General features: G+C 39.5%; 1 protein-coding gene across 7 annotated transcripts in view; it reads right to left on the minus strand.

Moving 5' to 3' along the window:
- The window catches only part of mrtfab (myocardin related transcription factor Ab), a 52,851-nt gene that overhangs the window by 28,735 nt on the left and 2,002 nt on the right, over positions 1-22,114 (minus strand). For 6 of the 7 annotated variants that reach the window (XM_074662937.1, XM_074662935.1, XM_074662938.1 and 3 more), the window contains exon 3: positions 18,242-18,427. In XM_074662937.1, the coding sequence (XP_074519038.1) occupies positions 18,242-18,413 (172 nt within the window). In that variant the 5' untranslated portion in view covers positions 18,414-18,427. Of the gene's footprint in view, positions 1-13,624; positions 14,003-18,241; positions 18,428-22,114 lie in introns of those variants that run through there. The other variant, XM_074662943.1, reaches the window with a different exon arrangement.

Consider the following 22,114-nt stretch of genomic DNA (forward strand, 5'->3'; position numbering starts at 1 on the left):
CTACAATAACCGTTTGCTATGAGTGTGTGATTAAAGTCCACCTCCTGCCGTGATTCACAGTCTGGGCAGGAAACACAGAGATGACGACTCACACACACTCAGATTAAGATGGTGCTGTGTGGGCTGAGCAGATCTCAGTGATGCACACATCATAAAGTGACACAGGATGTCAAACATGTTTTCTCATCACAATCTCCAGATTCTTGTTTTCCTGTAAGATTTGAAACTTGCATTCACACAAAATGTTTTTTCTTCATAAAAGAACCACTGGGGGCACTGTTACATATGGCAAAATGAACACTGTAAGCTGCAGATTTACTTTCACAGTAATATATGGCTCTGATTAGTACTTAGACCCAGGTAAAACTGCATTTTGCGGGACACTTTTTTTTATGGTGTTCGGGCTGTAACCAAGCTAAGTGGGAGGTTCAGCTAAGTCTCTCCAATAACTTGACCACACTTGAATTAGTAGCTGTGGAAAATGTAAGGGAACACGAGTTGGAGTTAGACTTGTTACATCAATTTCATGAAAATATAAGCTGTCAAATCTGACCCAAAACCAAAACTGTGAACCTCATGGCAGCACAAGGCGGAAAGTCTGGGGCTTCACAAACACACAAGGTTCATTTTGCTCCATAATAAGGTGTCTGTACAAAATTAATGTCAATTCTTAGAACCCTGTTGAGATATAGAGTCTGACCCAAAGCAGAAGTCCTGCTGATAAGCAGTGGCACCCTCTGAGACACTCTAACTGTATGTCCGTGTACAGAATTCCAGAGAAATCCACTACAGAGAAGTTAACCTTTAAGAGAGAGAGATTGGTAGTTCTGACTTTGGGAAAATTCCAGTGAAACTATTTGGCCTTGGATATTGCTATCTTGTTTTCTAGATCCTTCCTATTGGTCACCAGAAGACATTTTCTGGGAATGAGACAAAGAGAAAGAAGTGCTTTAGGCAGAAGCAGTTAGGACACAATAATTGTCAGGAGGTTGCGCCAAAACAGTGGTTTGAGGACATCCTGTGGATGTGTAAATGAAGGGAAAACTCCCACAAAGCTTCCAGTTGGTCATCATGACCTGGGCCAGACAAAACTATTTTGTTTTTTAAATGGCTGCCAAAAACAGCTGCATGACCCAGCTGCCAGTTTTACTACACACTGTTATACATTAAAGAAGTTATAATAAAGACATGGGTACCCTTGGATTTTCTGACTAAAAAAATAGATTCTGCACAGTACAATTACTCATGTAGGGTTGTCAAAATGTTTAAAATAATTTGGTACCAACGCCTCTGTGTGCCTTAAAATGATATATCTCTGTTATTTTCCATTAAAAAAAATGAAGAAGTAACACAGCTTGAGCAAAATAGCAGGTCTAGTATCATGTTTTAGTCAAAAAGCCACTGAAAGTAGATCTACATAGAGAGTACACCAAGCGAGTGAGCTCTGCTTAATGAAAACAAGGCGGTGAAACAGATAAAACGATATTATTTTCATGTTGTTAAACACTCGAAATAACTCACACACTTGTCCACGCTTTTATAAAACTTGCTGAAAAGAGGTTTTTTAAATTTGTCTCTTTGTTTCTCTGCTCTTCTTTCCATCACAGCCAATACACTACTAACCAGGCAGGTTGAAAATGAAAAATAGTTTTTGGTGCCAAGGAAATTTTTTTCGGGTTGCACAACAGGTTTCGATATTGTTTGACTTTCTACAGTTTTGTTTTAAGGTTAAAAATTCTGGCAGTCTGGTGACACTATAAGTAATTGATGTCAACTACCTGGTCTGGCATCCCTAACATCAGCCTCAAATTAAGCTTTGCATATGATTTGACATGAGGGAGTGCAGCGTCTACTTTATTATTTGATTTTACAATTCAGGTCAAAGAACATCGTGACCTTCTTGACAACACTGTACGCCCTCCAGACACAACCTGCCACAAATAATCACCCCCACCACATTCCAACATCCTCCCCGAACAATTAGAAGTTTCCGTCTACCCGCCCCTAATCATTGGTAACAAACAAGACCAGGCAAGGTGGGTTCAGGAATCACACAGCAGGAGCTGTGAGGAAAACTCAGAGTTCCTTTTGAAAGTTGGCAACAAAACTTCTTGTCCTTAGATTTCCTCATCTTATTTCTTATTTAATGAAGAGGCAACAAATAAACAAAAACAGATCTTGATTCACTTTTCTTTCAATTTGATGCAGAGCTGAAGCAGGATGGAATGAAATTAAATCACATCTTAATAAATTACTGGCTAATCAATGTGTATCTAATTCAGGAAATGTCAGCTGTTTTGTCTGCTTGTTACAGAAATGTAAGACATGTTTACTACTAATGCATCCTGCACACATATTGTACAGCTACACTTGAAATTGAAAATTGTCAAGAATCCAAAGTTGGCATTAAATGCCTGCTTGGAATCATTGCCAGTGTGCTTGGGCCTAGGCCAGATGTTTACTTATCTAAATGAGGATTTTTTTATTTATTTATATCATTCATATGCAGGACGTGGTCCTTATACAACACTATGCACAGTCAGGGATAAAGTGTTCGGAAAGAGAAGAGTGTTAAGACTGTATTATTCTTGTTTTCTTAACACTTTGTTCTACTACAGTGCCCAGACTGTAGTAGTATTGCTATTCACTTTACTCTTCTGCCACTTCTGTTTCCTTCTAACAGATGTATAAATTCCATACATGCCTGAAACTACTTAGTATTAAGACCATATTTTTACATTTCAGAAAACTACAGAACCAGGGACAGTATGCTGAATCATAAGTAACACTTTGCAATAGTCCTCACTTTGATATTTTCTAGAGTACCCAGAATTTGAAACTGGTGACCCTCTATTCAGTTGCAGATTTACTAATGAGACCAAAGATTAAGCATCAAAGAGATCAACCAACAGATTCAAAAACAGCACAGAACTACCAGGTCGTGTGTCAGTCTACCTTTGGTCAGAGCAACCATTAACATTCCAGCAGAGAAAACAGAAGGTGTTTTTTTTCCCTTCACTTCCTGGTCCCCCCACCCACTCTGAAGAGGAATTTACAAGCAGTGTTTACTGAGCAGTGACTCAACTCTGACATCAGGTCCAGTAGTTTTTATATCTAATCCATTTACATTTATGAACAGCCAGAAGAATTTACACTGAGGACAATCCTAAACAAAACCTCAATGCAAATATGGGTATAGTGTGCCTGCACTTTATCACTCAGTTCTTTGTATTCCCTCTGTGTTTGAACTGAAAGAGGTAACCACCAGAAGCTGGTTGGCCAACTGCGTGTTTGCACATGAAGCAATGGTACTTCTGGGATATCCGATGTATAATCCTTGGCTGACCTAATGCTGCACTTTAGCTGCATTCCCAGGAAGAGCAGTGTTGTATTCCCTAACAGGCCTGTTACAGTAATCAGAAAAGATATAGTATGGAGCACTACAGCAGCCGCTCCAAAGTATAATTCAATTTCAGGAGTTCCAGAGTTTGGAATTTAAGTTTCTCTTTCCAGAACAATAAAAAGTACAACCTGGCTTTGATTTGTACAGCATGTTCAAAAACAACTTCAAACAAAGGTCGATATATGACGATACCCAAGTAACGCAGAAGTAAAACCAAAACTAATCTTGCTTTTATGCTGTTATGATTTTATTCATTTGGAGGGATTCCCTTCCTTTGACTCAATTGCTTTGTTCACATTGAAAAATAACCCTGTGTCACATTTTTCTCTTTGTTTGTTTTGTGTTCACACAATTGCATGGCTGTCCTTATGTAATTACATCACAGGTTTCTTTTCTCACTGCATAGGTAAACAAATGTCATGAGCGCTGGCGGGCCCTAGTTATTGTGGGAAGGCTGTGAGCAAGATGAAAACTACTGTTAGTGGGTTGACTTGAAGCAGAAAGGAGGTTAACTGCCTCATCAACATTGTGGAAAATAAGCATGTTCCTCAAATGATGGAAACCACTCACACAATGACAAGAGTTTACCAACATATGAGGCTTTTATTGCTCTGCCTAGAAAAGTAGCATGCATTGACTAAGACACTGTGCAAACAGTATCTAATGGCACAAGACTAGGTAGGCTAAGGTAAAGGGTCCATTGTTGAGTAAGACAAATTCCCCTTTTTCAATGAGGCGGTCAAAACCCTCTCCAAAACTAAAGCAGCCGTTGAACCAGTTTCACCAAGAAAAGGAGGAAGTCGAATAGAATTTAAGTAACCAAATAATTTCTTTTAAGGAAGGGTGCACAACTACCAATGCCAAATCAATCAGCAATGTATAACAAATTAAAGAAAAATGCATAATCTTGAGTGTTAATTTTATCTAAACTTTTTTAAAAAAGTTATGGTAGTTTGAATTGGTAGCCTAATGTATTAAAATTGGATAAAAGCTAGTTAGCTAATAAAACATAAGCTTGCATTATTATGTTTTCAGGGTCAGGTCAGATACTGTTCATCCAAAGTCAAGTACATCATCATCAATAATGAGGAGCAGGTTCTTCTTGACTAATGTCAGGATGCAGTATGTACCTTTAAGGCTGGATGAGACGTGTAGGTCATTTCAAACATCATTTTAAGATATGTGACTGATGAAATGCACTGAGATTTGCTGAAATACATGAATAGTGTGGAGGGTCTGTGTTAAGATGGATGACATGTCTGTAATGACCTACATATTGCATCCATTCCTATGGGGATAAATGTATATACATGGCCTTAAAAATATATATATGTGTAAATGTTGCATCTGGACTAAAGGGGTGAAATTGTACAGAATAACAAATAGGCATCAGCAGTGGTATCAGTAAAAACCCAAATCATAAAGAAGTATTGATGGTGTTTATCATCAACAAAATTCAATGATCCTATCCCATGTTAAGAATATTTAATATCAGAAGTTGGTATATTTTATTTACCTTATGTAAATTTCAGCTTTAAAGATAATTCATAAAGGAACTTTACAGGAGGATTAAGCTTTTAAAGAGCTAAAAACAAGCAACTGAGCCTGCAGCAGTTTATGTTCACACCCAAACACAGAACACTATAGGAAATGAGAGCACTATGAGCCCTGACTAATTCTGTTGTTGCTAAAGAAAAAGGTGCTAGTCTTAAAACAAATGTGCTCTTGATATGTTCAAAGGTACTTTGTTTAGTTGCCACTTAAGAGTTCTGCAGAAGTGACCTTCCCCCTCTGACCCTCTGACATCTTGCCAATAAAAAGTAGCCTGACTATGGTCTGATTGTGTGCTGTTGAAGGAGAGAGAAGAAGCTGTAAGAGCACAAGTGTTGAAGGAAAAAGAGAGGCACAAGGCACAGACTAGCTGGCAGCTGTTAGCATCTGGTAACATAACACTCACTGTAATACAGAGAGGACTGGAGAAGGGATGGAGAGAGGAGGGCGTGAGGGTGAGGCTGTGTTCAGTAAATGAGATTTTCAGAAGAACAGAGGCTGAGGCAGAGGGAAAAAAGGGAGAAAAACAGAGCAGCAAGCCGGACCGGGAGAGGGGTGTTCCCTGACCAGTGATGACAGCTTCAGCACAGACTGTTACATAACTCCAACATCTGAAAATGATTTTTACTGTAGCGAACCCCCTAACCTCCTGCCCCACTTACAGAGGAAACACTGCTTTCTCTCTTCTTTTACGACTGTTTTTCCAATCCAGTCGTACAACAACACACTCCGGATGGAAAGACAAGCAGCCGCAGAAGCTAATTAGCACAACAGAGAGAAAAGAGAAGCAAAGTCTGCAAAGTTGAAGGGAGGGTGACAGCATGTGTGGAGCAGATGAGTGTCAGGCAGAGTGGGAATTTCAGCCTGGTTTTGAAGCCCCTATTTGAAGCTGTGTGTGTGTGTGTGTGTGTGTATTCTTGCCTTCTTTAAGGTTACTCTTTAGGATTTTATAGGCGTCCTCTTCCTGCCTCTGCCTCCTCTCATCTTTCTGTTTCTTTGTACAACTTCTCATTAAAGCCTGGCTGTTACGCTGAGTTTTATTGGAAACTAACAGTTTATTGTCATATTATGGTTATATCTTACTTTTTATAAAGTCCCACCTATGTTCTTTAATTTTTTCACATTCAAATTAAGCTATGATCATTTATTTGCAATAGAGCCTTAAAGCTGTGACTTTGCTGACTGAGGCTTTTACAGAAACGATTCAGACTGCTTCTCCCCTATGGAGAAGTTTTTATGTTGTTCAGTTTCAATTCTTACTTTCAAGCTTTAATTCAGAACAAAACTGATCACATAACACTTTTCCAAAAGAGGAGGTCTAGACTGCACACAACATGGGCCCATCATGGGTGAGCACTCGGCCACATCTGGCAACTGTGGTGAGGACAAACTTCCTTTGAAGAAACAGAAGCCTCGAGGATCAAACTGATGCTGAGCAGACATCTGTTGCAACTGGATGGGTTGTGAAAGTAGGACAGTGGGAAACAAAGAGAAAGACATGGATACCAAAATAACAACAAACAGAAAAGCAACAATGACGTAATACAGACTTGCAGCCATAAAAGCAATAACACTGGAATATATGTGTAATATAAGCAAAAACAGCTTGGTAATGATAACAGAAGTGTGACTAATTGTGCCAGTAGTTACGACTTAAGTCAACGGGTCTATTATTAGCATTAAGAACTGTAATAAAGATAACACTCGCATGAGTGATAATAATAACTATAAAGCTCATATCACTGATCCATATGTTGTTTACAAGTGTTATCTCTTTGTCGTACTTCGGATATTCAAATGATCTTTAATATGTGTGTGTGTTTAGGTTGTCGTTAGTCGTCCTGAATGAGATGTGGCTTGTCTCTCTCCTAGACGGTGTAATACCGCCGCTCTATCAATATTTTTGTTTGATCTATCAATATTTTTGTTTAACATTAGCTCAAATAGAATTCTCGGATAGAAAATGAAGCAAAAAGCTGCAGTTCCATTAGTGTCCACTAGAGGCTGACTTTGGAAGCCAAAGCTGCAGCTCATAACATTTCTTTGACTGTAGATTTATCCACTTGAAGAAATTAAGACAATAAGTTATGAAAAAACTTGGAGAATAAAGGGTGTGGCTAAGGTGACTCAAAGGAGGGCGCAATGTCTTGTTTAAACAGGAGACTTAAAACTGCTTCTACTTCTTGTCATTGTCTGAGCAGAGATGATTTTCAAATGTTTGAGCAATTCTCAACATATTAATTCAAAAGAGTTAATGCAAATTTTATGTCATTGCAAAGGTTTGTTTTCATAAATTTTACTTATATGGCATCTCTTCCACATGCTTTCTATGGCACACCTTATTTGCTAACCTCTTGAAACAACAGAAGAAGAACCCTAACTGCATTAAACAGCGAAAGAAGGGGAGGACATTTAGCGAAACTAAATATGAGTGATTCCAAAAAGCTTGTCAGCAAATAGATACCAGTGAGTGAATAACAAATAATATTTTGACTTCAACCCTTGTTGGATCTGTTTTTCCAATATGGGGGCCAAAACCATTTGGCTTCCACACCCTTACTTTGAAACAACAAGGAACGTCACTGCGGATTGAGGCGTGGACACAAATCATCGTTTTTCCAACAAAGGTCTAATTTTCCTGATCAAAAATGAACTTTCTGACTCATAAGTTAGCTGAACTAGCTAGCTGGTATCAAAAATGGGACAAAAAAGATAAATTTTGTTAACATCAGTTACTGAAAACACTGAATGGCATACTACTTACAGAGGGACCTATGCCAATCAACCCAACATATATTTTTTGAAAATTGGAAAAGTTTTCACTTTTTGTATTAGGTGGATTATAATATTTTTTATTAGTTCTACACCTCATGTTGCGCTTTCTGTTATTCCTTGTTTTTCATCGTTTTGTATTAAAAGTATAGCTCGAGTTTTTTTTTCCATTCTATTCTTTCCTCAATTTAAGGAAGCTTCCAGGAACATTTGTGTGAGAAATGTGTACAAAAAGATTTTCTTCTGATTAGTACCAATTTAGACATCTTATCAGTTTACCACACACATCTGAGTTTTTTATCTTGAACGACAACTCACGCTATCACATGTTCTGTTTGTACATTTCATTTACTGCTGATAAAAAAAAAAAAGATGATCTTTCACTTTCTGTTGCACCTGGCTGACAGTCTATACTATCACTGTATCTCACCCAGCTTGGACACTATGCTTGTTTTTACCCTGCCTGAGAGCTTCTGCAGCTAAAAACAAACACACAACACTGGCCCATTCAACTGAGTATGTGAACATGAGAATGAAGAGGTATCCAGTGACCATGACGAGCGGCTAATGACTGTCAAGCACAGGCAGCTGTGTCGGTTAGTCTTCAGTGACAGCATACAAACGCTCAATAACACACACCGTGGTGTCCGCAATTATGGCATAAGAGAGGGACCAAGTGATGAGACTCCTCGTCCCTGGAGTCTGGTGACACTGTTGATACTCGTTCCAGTTATCAACAGAGTTTCCTGTTTTTGTGGGAAAGACTCCTGGATTCTCACTCTTACTCAAGCATCAAACTAGACTTGACCCTCTTTAATGATTAAAATCACTACATTCAGTTCCCAGACAACCAAAATAAAGAACGCCTTGGGAAATATCCTCACGTCATGGCGTCTGAGTCACTCACAACTACGGCTCAACAAGCGCCCTGTCAGCTGACAGCGACCTCTGCTACATCCATCAGCTGACGTTAAGAGCAGCACACATGGTGTTAAGCAGGTGAGTCACAGGCTAATGGCTGTTGTATTATTCAGAAACACCACAGTGAGCTGAGCTGGAGACACAGACCGAATCAACATGTCTTCTGTTTGTGTGATTTGGGCGTTTGCCAAAGCAGCAGGTCTGGAAGAACTTCTGACGGCGCATTTGCTTGAGTTCACCTTGCTCAGACAATTTTAAAAGTAAAGAGCTGAGATATGAGGTATAATTTCCAGCAGAATGCTTTGGTATTTATGTCTCTGAATAACCCTGTATTGAAGTAATCAACAGCAAGCTGCAGCATGACATCCATGTAATACAATACAGGAACACTGCTGTGATTGTTAACTAATACACTGATCCCATTTACACTGAACACGTTCAGATTGTGGAATGGGGGCAATACAAAACATAGCATTTTGTTTCAGTACCACTTCCTAAAATGAAAAAAAGTCATCTTGACACCTGGGCCACACAGCCCTTCCTGAACACCAATACGGTTCTGCAGTTTTATGTTGTTTGATACACATTGTTGACTCTGACCCATTACTACACCAAAAATGAAACGCCTGAGTTGGTTGAAGTAAGAAAATAAACTACCAACAGAGTTAGAAAATTTTCTTGTTTAATTTCTTGTATTAAGGCATCATTCTTATTTCAAGAAACCTTTCAAGAAAATTGTCTTACCCATTTGCAGCTTGTTTTGACTCTTTACAAGCAATTCAAGCACCATTTTTCTTTTCAAGTCTCGAAATGAGGCATTTTCTGTACTTGTCAGGTTACTGTGGCTTAAATTAAGCCAATAAACACTTGCTTAGATTTCAGTTTCAGTAAGGTAAGCAGAAAGCTAGCTCAGCACCATCTGACTGCGGTAAACAGTCTTTCCACTCAGACCTACACCATGTAGGTCAAATGTAAGGATTTGAGAAATGCTTGCTGTTTTTTTAAAGAATCATCTTTTCCGTATAAATTCAGACTTAAGCAGACTTATGCCTACTGAAAATGATGAAACAGGAAAATAATGAAATTGCAATTTTTTGTGTTACTCTATTATGTAGTTGTATCCGTGTAGGTCTTCAATGCAGCCTAAAAAAGGTAAGAATGGAGAATGGACCATACTTGTTTTAATCTTTCACAGTCTTCTAAACACTCAAAGTGCCAATCACACTATAGTCATATTGATATGTTAGAGCTGGCGATGTAAAGTGTCTACTAGTCTTAACATATTCATTCAAACACTTCCAGTTAGGAAGGAGTAAATTTGGGGTTAAGTGGCTTGGGAAAAGGCACTTCAACATGTTGACTTGTAGCCAAGTTAAATCCAACAACCATCAGACTGAGAGATGACTGACTCTGCTAATACGCCACAGCCCACTGACACTTTCATGCTCCAGCTAGTGCATCAGTCAAGGACATAAAGAAAATCTGACATGCTCCAAAAATAAAGTGATTTCCAGTCATCACTGTGTAGCTACTGACAAATCAATAACTGCGCTGCTGGTAAAGAGTGTTATGACAAGTGGCTATCATATCTGGGGATGCACCGATCCACAATACGGTAGGAAAGGATAGGTCCGAACTTATCACTAAGACTAGACTATGATTTAGTCTACAGAGTATAACATTTTACAATTGAAGAGTCATTTCTGTAAATTTTGAAGCATTGTTACAACCAAACTGCTTTTAAAATATTTAACACTTTTAGTTTAAATAAATATCGATCTAATTAATTCCACATGTATTTATTTATTCTCTTTTACTCAAAAAATACCAGTGTTTTCCCACAGTAGAGCATGGAGGTTATCATTTAACACCGGTATTGGATCAGTATCGATATTGGTTGATACCCAAAGCCAAGGTATAGGTATTGGTATCGGGTCTAGAGAAAAAGTTGGATTGGTGCATCCCTAATCATATCTAACTGGTGCCATAATTTTATTGTTATTATTGTTTATTGAAAAAGGTGATTGGAAAAACTTTATTGTCTTAGATTCATGATAAATAGAAAAATATTGAACCCAGACATGACGCGCTGGAAATGCCCACAAATTAACAGGGTTCAAGGTTAAACCACTTTAATGTTTAAATTCATTTGCACTGATGGCAGTTTTATACCGTTTACCAAAATATTACTATCTCCTACTGTCTTTATATACCTGCCTTTTCTTAATGTAAACTAAATTTATAATGAAATCTGGTTAAATACTGGATTACTAATGGTTGATATCAGTGAAGCTATGTGGCTAATCTGGGCAGTATAGTAGTCTTTAGTTACCAGTAGGAAGGTAGTATATTTCAGGCATGCGATAAAACAAAACTGCATAAATGTGTTTAACAGACTCAGACTGTTTGTAGATAATCTATGAAAGGCTTAGGACAGTGTGTTTTGAATGATGGTTCCAAGCTGCATGTTTAAGATTGTTGCATGCTTGCTTGCCCTGGAGTCATGTATGCTATAAGATACTGTATGTGTCTGCTTGTGGGTGTGTGTGTGTGTGTGTGTGTGTGTGTCTTTAAAGATCACTAAGCTACATGAGTGGGCCTGTACCTGTGGGTGTGCAGGCACCATGTTCGTGTTGCTACGAGAAGAGACAGACCTACTGGGCTGATAATGCGCTTTTGTGTAGCTCCGGGCTACAGATGTGTGTGAGGCGCTGTGACTGCGCTCACTCACTTTTCATTATCTAACAGGAATTTACTGGATCACAATTCAAAGATGTGAGTGTGTGTTAGTGCTTGTTGGAATACCGTGCTGCCAGGACACAATGTGCTACCAAAGCCTGTGTGTGCATGTCCAGGTCCTGACAGTGACAGGAGTTGTGAAGTGTTTGTGTGGATTGGTGAGTCATGCTAACTCTGTGGGTGTGTGTGCGTGGTGAGCTGGACACTTCTAAGATTTAAGCTCTCAGAAAACTTGCCTCGGTTGCATAAAAACGCTCTAGCCTGTTTATTAGACTGAAAGCTGTTTACATTCAGAGAATACTCTCACATTTGGTCTCCTGATGTTCAGATTCTGCCTGTTGTGCAATGCTACAGTTTGAGATGCATGGCACACAACCCATATTTCTCATGAAATTAAAAAAATAAAGTCACTTTGTGTAGAAAGTAAGTGGCTCTCATTAGATGTAAATTATTTATTTTAATAGTATATACATTAAGTTATTCTTCTCTACTGTACATCTTTGAAGCTGCTATTTCCAACAGACTATCAAATACTAGACAGAGTAACTGGCAAAGACGTGAGGAGACATCCAGCTGGATTGTGTTTGCTGCAGCTGTGTGTTTGGATTAAACTGAAGCACAGCTCCCTCCTCTTTCCTTCCTGCCCAGAAACCAGTTTTACAGAACACGCCGCTCTCTCATTTTTTAATTCCTTCCCCTACTCCTTTAATTCTACATTTCTTTGCCGTCTCCCCTTCTCACAACACATTCTCCCTCTCTCTTGCCATCTATCACTCTCTCCATCTCATTCTTCTCCTCTCGGACTGACAGAGAGCTGCGGGGCCTCTGCTGCTGGCAGCCTCCCAGTCGGTTACATAACAGCACCATCAGGCTCCCTGAATCACTGCTGGGATAGAGGTAGCCGGTTTAGCGCTACAAAACCGGCTAACGTGTCTAAAAGAACACAGCCCTGCAGTTAAGTATCAGTTGGTGAGGGTCAAGGAGATGCTGCTGCTTTTAATTTCTGTTGGCAAGCCGATCATTTCTGGTGCCCATCTTGCAAACTCAGCCGGGAAATCTATTGACGTTATGAAAGGGTGGGGACGAGGAGGGATGTGATCTTTATCTCTGAGTGTTTACATGTCTGGATGGTGAGGTCAGGCAAATCCCAACCTCAGCAATAAAATTTAAGCCTGCCCGCAACTGGCTTGTAAGCTCACTGTGGTAAGAATAAAACAGAAATCTTAGTAATCCAGTTTAAACAGACGTCACACGCCAAAGCACTTTGATTTTGGATTGGTCACCCTGCGTTGCTCCCTCTTCATGTGGGTGCAACTGTTATAAAGAATCATCAAAGTTCCGCTTTGTTTGCATGGATTAAAAACCTGTAGGCTCTCAAGCCTCAGCGGCACAATTACAAATCAATGCTTCCAGCGCTGACACATACAAAGATTATGTCACTGCTTTCCACATTTACATTCCACTCCATGTCTGCGGTCTGTGTCAGGATCTGGAACAATCTGTTCTGCTTGAAATGACTGGGTCATTTCCACCTAAATCTAGAGCAGAGTCTGTGACGCCTCTAGCCTACTTCCCCCCCTAACTCCGGGTGAGTTCCAAAGTTAAGCCGGGCTTTGTTCTCTGTTCCTCCTCCCTTAGCTAACCCCCGATTCTCCAGATGATTCAGAACTGCCCGGGCTCTGGATTCTGGCCTGGAGTGAGTCTACTGGGAGATGTGGTGGACAGTTGACAGCTGCATTAATGTGGGGCGGGGGTGCCAAATTCACCAGCCACACCTTTGCTCTATGCTCTATGACCTAATTCGCCCCACATTTCTTGCACCAAGTGTCCCCTTTTGGGACCCTCAAGACTACAGTTCCATACTAAAAACTTCAGTTTCTCTGGTTCCATTTCTCTTTCCACACAACTCTTCCTAGATGACATAAATCCAGGGTATGAGAGTCCAATTACACCATTCATTCAACCATATGAACTCTAAGTAAGCATTTTCAGTGAATGGTAACAGAAGAAAAACAGAGTTAGCACACACTTTGCAGCCATTTGAAAAGAAACAACAAGTTCAGCCTGTGCAGCAACACTTGAGCCTGCAGCGACAGTACATCGAACTAATACATGCAACAGTTCACACCTGCAGTGCTGCAGCTCACCTTGGCAGGGAACTTACAATTGTTGTTGTTGTTTTCTAGAGACACAAACAAGACAGGAGTGCAGAAAGCTACATGCTAAGTTAGACTTTACCTGACAGGAAAGTCATTTCCTTCTGCACCATGCTGTGGAGAAGCTTCGCCTCCCGGCAAAGTTAACGCTTCATCCTCCTTACCCAAGCACGACGAAAAGAGCGTGGAAAAATAAAGCGGTGAAAGTGGAAGCAGGCAGAGAAAAGTTCCAGCGTACACAGAACACGTTTTTCCTCTCACCGGCAGCTTGTGCTCCACAGGTAGCAGAGCACCTCACATTCCCTTTCTCTCCTCTGTCTGCCTACAAGTGCGTGCACGCCCCGGCAGAGAGGGCGTGTGCAGGTCTGTGTCTGTCCCTTCACTGCTCCTCGGGTAACAGCAAGGTCCACCCAAAAGGTTTCAGCGTCTCTGTGGCAACACTTCCAGGTTACTCCTGCTCTTGAGCACTTCTTAAAAACTTTTGGTGACTCCTCTGCACTTCTTCCAGTGAGTCTGGAAGTTCAGGAACACAAATGAGCTGAACCTCCTCCTCTATAAGTTGCCCCCTCCTTTCTTGCTTTCCATTTTTCCCTCTCTTTCCTTCTGTTCCCTCTCTGCCAAGTTATGCAATACTGCCATTACGGACATGACTCCCCCCCTTTAGTTCTTCCCCTTCCTCCTTCTTTCTGCTGCTGCAGCCCACACTCCCACTCAAACTCCAGTTCAACTTTTAAATTATTCCAGAGCTACAAAGCTTTTGTTTCAACACAGCTCCACGTTAGTGACTGAAAAAAGAGTGTTACTGAATTGAAATGCAATTTTTCTTTCAATGAGCCTTAAACTAAAGCTGAAGTACACATTTAGACCTACCCATCAGGACTTCAACATCCGTTTCGTGAAAACAGCTTGCCTCTCTCTATGTATACACACATGCATCTGTTTAACAATGAATCTCCCAGCACTCTTCCATGACAGAGGAAGGAACCTCGCGCATAAACACATTGCATAACCTGCAGCGAGAGATAAAGCAGCGATAAGCTTTACTATGTGGGCATTCCACTTGACAGATACTGTATGCTCCTGCAGTCACATGCAGAGCTCTGAAAACATCTTCATGTAAGATTAACTGCAGCAGTGCCTGCAGCAACATGTCTGGCTAGCAGAATCCAGTGTGTGTGAAGAAGAGGCCAACAAGGGCAGGGGTTGTCTCAATTTGGGAGTGGTGGCCTTAGGGTGTGCGAGACAGAGTGTGTGTCTTTGTGCGTTTCTGTGAGGTAAACACAGTCCTGTGACTGCATGTCACAGGATCATGCTTAAACATTCATGAAATCATGTAAACATCACTTTAAATATAGGCCACAAAACGTTTTACAACTCCCATTGTTGTAACTAGCTGTACTTTGCCTCTCCTTCTTTTCTACCGTTGACTTTTATTGTGTGTGATATATTATTGGATAAGATTGTAAATCATTTACTGGTTCAACCCTGCCTCACCTTCCTCTCCTGACCAATCAACAGTAGGGACAACCAACGGTGGCTGGAAGGAAAAAGAAAAACAACAGGAGGCCAACACCCAGTTTAGAACAATGGTCGCTGCAGGTGATAATACAAGGAGTGTGTAACAGATACTCTATCACATGCCTGACCAATGCTGGGGCACCTTTGCATATCAGAAGAGTCTGGCTAACTACAGCAGATGCCACAAGTGATCATGACCATGGACTAGGGAGTTGAAATGTTTGGAGCTCCCCCTGCTGACAGGTTCTAGTATCAGTCACAGATTCTGCCTGTCAAGCTAATACATAGAGCATGGGTCAAACTATTTAGTTAAAACACTCATTCAGTTTTTATTGTTATTGCACTTTTTCTGTGAGCTGCTGTGGCAAAAAAATCCCCCTTTGGGGATCAATAAAATAATATTCTATTCTATTCTATTAAATATATTCATAAATAAGTTCTTGTCTTTACAGCTAGTTCTTACAATGCATATAACTGATAATGTGTTAAACCAGCAAGATCACTGCAGCTCATACCTTTGCTCTACTAGTCTGATATGTCAGAACTAGTGGTGGGACTTGATTAAAAAAATTAATCGAATTAATTATTCCATTTGTAAATAATTAATCGTTATTAATCGCATTTTAATCACATCAATATTCAACATCAGAAGCAACACTTTTCAATTCAAACAGATTTTGTAGAAGACTAAATCATTGAAAATTCTCATACACAAGTTTCAACAACAAAACCCTGTTTATTTTGGTTAGAAGATGTTTTTTTTTTGTGGACAGATTAAAAAATAATCTAATTATTTACAGGATTTGTAATTAATTAATCTAATCAATCACATTTTAATCTTATATCTGCTTAAGGTCCCCACATAAAGAATTTGAATTCTAGGGCATTACAAAATTATAGTGCGTGAGTAATGAAATAAATAAACTCATTGTCTATTGTTTGAATGAGCAGACACAAATTAGCATGGCATTATTGACAGAATCCATGTTTTAGAAAGACTTATTCAGAATGAATTCCAATTTTATAGCTTGGCATACATTCAGTCTGTTAATGGAGGTGGAATAAAGGACCTTGCAGCAGCCAGGCAGCAGGGGGAGCTCTAAATCTTTTAACCCCAAAGTCAACTGGCATCCATGTTATTATCCACTCTACTCCAAACACCATGGGATTCCAGCTGGAGCTTTAGATGTGCACCCAATTACATGCGTAAGAAAAACCCGATGATTGTTTATCAATATGAACAATGCGCATTCATCTCCTTCCATTGTGAGAAGTGAAGCCAAATAACTGCTTTTGAAGTGTGACATAATGTGCTGCTGGGGGGAAAACCTTGCTCAGAGGCAATCTGGTTTGTAGAGCCACAAGAATGACTTCCAACCCCTTACAATAAACAAAACACAGATTTTCCAGAACAAAGAATGTTGGCGTGACCCATTTGTGGTTTTGTTTCTGTGGTTATTGCAGATTTATTTTATTTTTTCTATTTTGACCTGTAACCAAGTATAATTTGGGAGGTGGGGTTTGGTAGCTATGACTGCCTAAATCAAAATAAATCCAAAGTTCACACTAAGGTGCCTATCAAGCAAATTTGAAACTATAGGAAAAACATGACAAATGTCACAAATTTAGTTTGAACAAGCAAAGCTGAGTGAATTCACTTAACTTCCAGAGTTTTGTTTCATCCCAAAACTTTAAACTGCTGTTCAAAGACATTAAACTGTGTCAGCTCAACCAGAAAAACCTTCCATTAATGTTGCTGGAAAATATTATTCTGCTCATATTAACTGTTACATCCGTAGTCTTGAGTTGGATCAAGAACAACCATGTTTCATGTGCAGTTTAAAAATGTTCCCAACAAACAAGCTGCAACTTTTTTTTGGCTCTGTTGACTTTATGAGCTCAGTTTCATTTGTATTTCCATTATGTAACCATCAACAACACAAACAACAGGCTAAACAAATTCAAAGCGTCCACCAAGGGGTGTTTGAAGTGATGGAAGCTGCCATGTGTTACTCTAAACTCTGAGAATACTCAACAAGTACTCTAAGCTTTGAGCTGACTCCAAGAAGCACAGTCTAATCTACTGTAACAGCAGGTCAGGGCACAGGAGCAAGCCAATTATGCACAGCACCCCCCTCACTCCCTACATTCTGGAGGCTGCACATGGTCTTGTGCGTAGATGCACACACAGGATCTCACACAAGTGGAGATAAACCTGTGGACCTTAATCTCCATGACCCTCATGAGATGCTCATACTGTACATCTGACACAAACACTGTCTGTGTTCAGTGTGTTAAATTAGCTTTAGCTTCTGTGGCATGTTTTCTATGCATTCTTCTTAAGCTTGAAAGATTTTGTGTTGGAAAGAGGCAACATGTGGAAATAGCGTATGGTGCTCATTCAAAATATTTACATGAACTAGAAAAGTGAGCATAGCCAGCGAAGTCTGTACCACGCACTGAGACAGAAAAGCTGTCCCTACATTATTGTTGCTGTGGTATTCTAGCAGATATTTGCAGTTTTTTTTGGTATCATATATTAAGGTAGAAATTTCAAACATCACTTTAAGTCTTGCATGTATAGTCTGACTTTAAAACAGTTCTACAATAAGAAACTTTTCGACAGTAAGAAGATGAAAGAACACACAGGGTTCATTGTGCCCATATTTTAGCAAGCTGTGCTATAGAATCTGTTACAACCTGTGACCAAGGCTAAACAAAGAGCCTCAGGCCAGGTTAGAGGAGCATACAAATCCAAAGTTCAGCCCTGCAGGCTCAGGTGAGTTCTGTAGTGCAGGAAAACTTAGTGGGATTATCTCTCACCGATAAGAAATCATTTTAGGTTCCATGCAAATAACTAGACAGTGTGTCTCTTCTAGTTCTTCTGCCAGCAATAAACAGTTTTGTTTGACCTCTTACAAAAGCAGGAAGGAAGTAGTGAGAACTTGGACAGTCCTGTACACAACTTAGTTATTTTCATATGTAAATAGTGCTTTTCTATTTGTCAGCCCAAAGCAATGCTTTGTCAAAATTTGCTATGAAAAACACAAAGGGGCTGTTGTCCCAAAGCCAAAACACTGCGTAGTAGTGGCATATTTCTGCTGCAGTAATACCCTTTAAATCCCAAACTGTGGGTGTAAAGTGATTAAAAGAAGAAAGCGTGCATGTAACACAGCCTCACCGTTCTTTCTCTCCTGCAGCGGCAGCTCGTTGGGTGCAGGCTGCAGCGACAGCTCCTGAAGCTCATTGGTCACTGCCTCACTCTGAGGGCTCGGGGCCAGGCCTGGCGTCCCAGTTGCTTCCATGCTGCCAGGACTCAGCTCCTGCCCTTTCTGTGGGTGTAGCATTGCCATGGTGACAGAGAGACCTGTAGCAAAAATAGTACGTTTATAGTTTAATGACTCATCAAAAGGCTCCAAGCTTGGAATATAAAAAACAAAAAAGAAATCCACTGCAAGTTTAATCAACTTTATACACAATTTCTGTTTCAGAACAGGTACTGCGCTGCATTCGAGAAGAGCAGAAAGTTAAGACAGTGTGAAACTGAAATACTGATGCAGGGTTGCCGTTTTATTAACTGATAAGTAAGCAGCTTATGATCTAGCTTCAGAGAAGATGAGCTTGCAGGCTGATGTTTGTCTTTAATACAAAATAGGAAATGTTGTGTCAACACAGCAGTACATTTATTAACTTTTTACAAACATTTTTTATTGTTGTTTCATGTGTTTTAACTAAACACAACTCACTTGAAAAAGGCTGTTTTGTGTTGGCTGAAATACAAGACTTACAGTTACCGTTTGATAGAAATGCCTCTCAGTCTAAACTATGGATGATATGGAAGCTCCCTAAAAGTGAAGCCTAAACTCTTGAAGCTCTCCTGGTGACTGGCTGCAATACAGGTCATAAGCTACACTCCTCCATGTTAACAATCTTGGTTCAAATATTAAAATAAAAAAAAAACAACTTCTTTGACAGTTTTTCGTAAACACACTTACTGTTACAGAAGTCACACTGGTTTATTTCTACCAAAGATGTTCAGTTTTATTTCGCTTTTAGATGCTTAAAGAGTGGATAGAACACCTTTCCTGACATCTCCATTGTTAAAGCAGAGCCTGCAGGGTTGTTCACTGGATTCAGGAGTCGATGCATCTGTAGTGGGTTTATTTTGGCTTCATTTTGTGGACATGGGTATTGTTGTCCATCTTTCTCTGGATTGAAAATTCTGTCCACAATGTATTCCTATTTGAAGTCTATGTTTTGTTTATAAATAAGTGTATCATATTACAAAAGATTAAGTCACTGGCCAATCAGAGCTCAGTATTAAGCAAGGGCATGTAATGACAAATAGAGTGCTTTGGGCACTTTTACAGGCCATGACATGTCAAAGTTTGTTCCAAGACACCAAGCTGTCTATTTTTTCCCTTGTGTGTCTTTTTTTCCCCTCTCTCTCAGTCTCCCTCAAACACAGACTCAATAACTGAGGAGAGAGGAAGAATGCAGGCTGTGGGCTCTGGGATTAAATCAGCCATCAGGGAAGAATTTGCATGTTTGAGCTTTTACAACTGTTGCTGTGGTTGCTACTTTAAAAGGCTGAACTCTGTTTATAGATTTTTTTTCTTTCACCTCTTAACAAGCGGAGAGTAATTTCCTTGCATTTAACCAATCTCACAACTTACCCTCGCAGTTGGAGGTTGATCATAAAGGAGACTATTAAAGATGACTGTGTGTGTTCTGTGTTGGATCTGGCTTTAGGACACATTTTCCCCATGAGGACAGTTACAAGTGCTGTTGAGCATCCAAAGCTTGAAGACAGAGTCTTGAAGAGGAAGTGAGTTTACCACCACAGATCAGAATGGGCATGTATGCAAATTAAAATGCTAATGGAGAATTTCAAAATCCCCTGCCAAAAACAGACCTGCAGAGGCTCACAATTAACCAACTGTAAGAGCCAGCTAGTTGTAATGGACACCAAAACAAGTTCTAACCACCACATAAAGCAAATAACATTACTGGCACTCTTCTACTTTGAAACAAACAAAGAAACTTTATGAAAGTCTAAGATTTATTAAGAAGCTAAAATCTCCAGTAAGACATGACAGGACATGCACAACTCCAGGACATAAAAAAGAAGCTAAATGGAATCTGACTAAGCCTATTATTATCACTATCCTTTTTGCTGTGGCATGTAAAAATTCATTCTGTTTTTCATTTCCAGAAAACAAGTTGTTTGACCAATAATATTTGGATAAAAGTGGTATTATGGAATTATCGCCCCGCCCTGTTTACATAACATTAAATTGACACCAGTTGTGTCATGTAGCACATGTTAGAGATTTACAACAGACTGATGTTCAGAGAGAAGAAGCTGAGTTGCACAGAGGAATATTTTTCTGGGGTAGCACGTAAAGCTGAGTGGAGCTAAGCCTCTACACAAACGTGCCTGAGATTAGACTAGACTGGAGGGTCATGTTTTCATTGTAACTAAGCTGAAATTCATTTAACACTTTCCTCACAGAACAGATTTTCCTGATTTACTGGAGTTAGCCTGGTGAAACAGGTTCTCTGCCAGTATGAAACACTCCTATGGATTCAACACACGCAGTTGCATTGGTTGAGTGTGTTGTTGATCTCTTCCCTGCTCGCTCTGCAACAGCGTGTTGTCTAGCCGAGGGGTTCGGACAGGGTTTCTGTGTTTGCAGCACAGCGGGCAGTGGAAACAATGAGGCAGTGTTGTCTGAGATGTCAAACTTCTCTTTCACAATCGGCACAGTGAATAGCGGCACACTGACCACATGACCCACTAAACGTACTCATGATGTTGCTGGGTGGCCTGAGGATGTCTGCAGGCTTTATCAGGTCAGTTATAAACATTGGGGTACCTTTTGTTTTTGTTACAAATAAATCAAATGTCTTTTCAATAAGCAAATCAGAGTTGTGAGAATACCCAAAGCCCAAAAAAACACACAAGTAAATATCTCACTTTCTACAAGTGGTGGTTGTTAAAATAACACTTTTGCATTCTTTAATCTGGAATTATAAACCTTATTTATAAGGGTGTAATAACCCTTATAAACACATAAGGGTTATTACACATCTATATCTAGCTTTTGAGAAGGTTAACATTTGAACCATTTTGATAACAGTGCAAAGACTACACCTCATGAGGGGAATTGGTAATTTGACCCCTGGCTTAAAACAGCAAATGAATGTGCATTGATATGACAACTACATTAAAAAAAAAAAAATCCAAGTTTCCAGAGCTGTAAGGTATTAGAAATATGGTTTCATAGTCAGCAATCTGGCTAAAGTTTTGGCAGTGTGAATAGGTACTAAATCAGCGGTGGGCAACTAATTTTTAAAGGGACCACATGAGAAACCTAAACTGTGTCAGAGGGCCACATCACCAAAAATGTGAACTTATTTCTGCTTAATATCAGCTTTTTTCACATTATAAAACTGCACCTATTTGTATATTCTATTAGCTGCTACTCGTAACCAGAAGAATAAGGATACTCTTTAAATATGTGTGTTAATATAAGGAACAGTGGTGTAGGTAAAAAACAAAAAAAGTCATATGGAAGCGATAAACACTAAAAAAATAAAACAATCACAGCATTAGTGTTTCATTTTATTTTAAGCTTGTTAGCTTCCACAAATAGTGAAAAAACTATATAACAACTGTATAACAAAAAAACAAAACAAACAAAAATACATTAGCTACAACGTTTTCACTTCATTTTACTTCTACAGTTAGAAGAATCTGGTCAGTCTCAAGCTTAAAAAAGTCTTGTATTTCTGAGGTGGCTATGCCAAGGACAGCTGAGAGGTGATCATCAGTGACAGAGGATCTCTATTTGGATACATTAAAACTTCACTTGTCACTGTTCACACGCAAGTGTGTCCATACAGAAACAATCCATACTTTTCAAAATAAATCATTTTTTTAGTGTAATTCTAAATCATTATTGACCTCACGTGGACCAGACAGGGACACCCAACGAGCCAGATGTGACCCGTGGCCACAAGGAAATCAATAACGTCATTTTATTTAAAA

Source organism: Halichoeres trimaculatus, unplaced genomic scaffold, assembly GCF_033239565.1.
Source record: "Halichoeres trimaculatus isolate MK-OKI-2021-1 unplaced genomic scaffold, fHalTri1.1 fHalTri1_scaffold_23, whole genome shotgun sequence".
Classification (NCBI taxonomy): domain Eukaryota; kingdom Metazoa; phylum Chordata; class Actinopteri; order Labriformes; family Labridae; genus Halichoeres; species Halichoeres trimaculatus.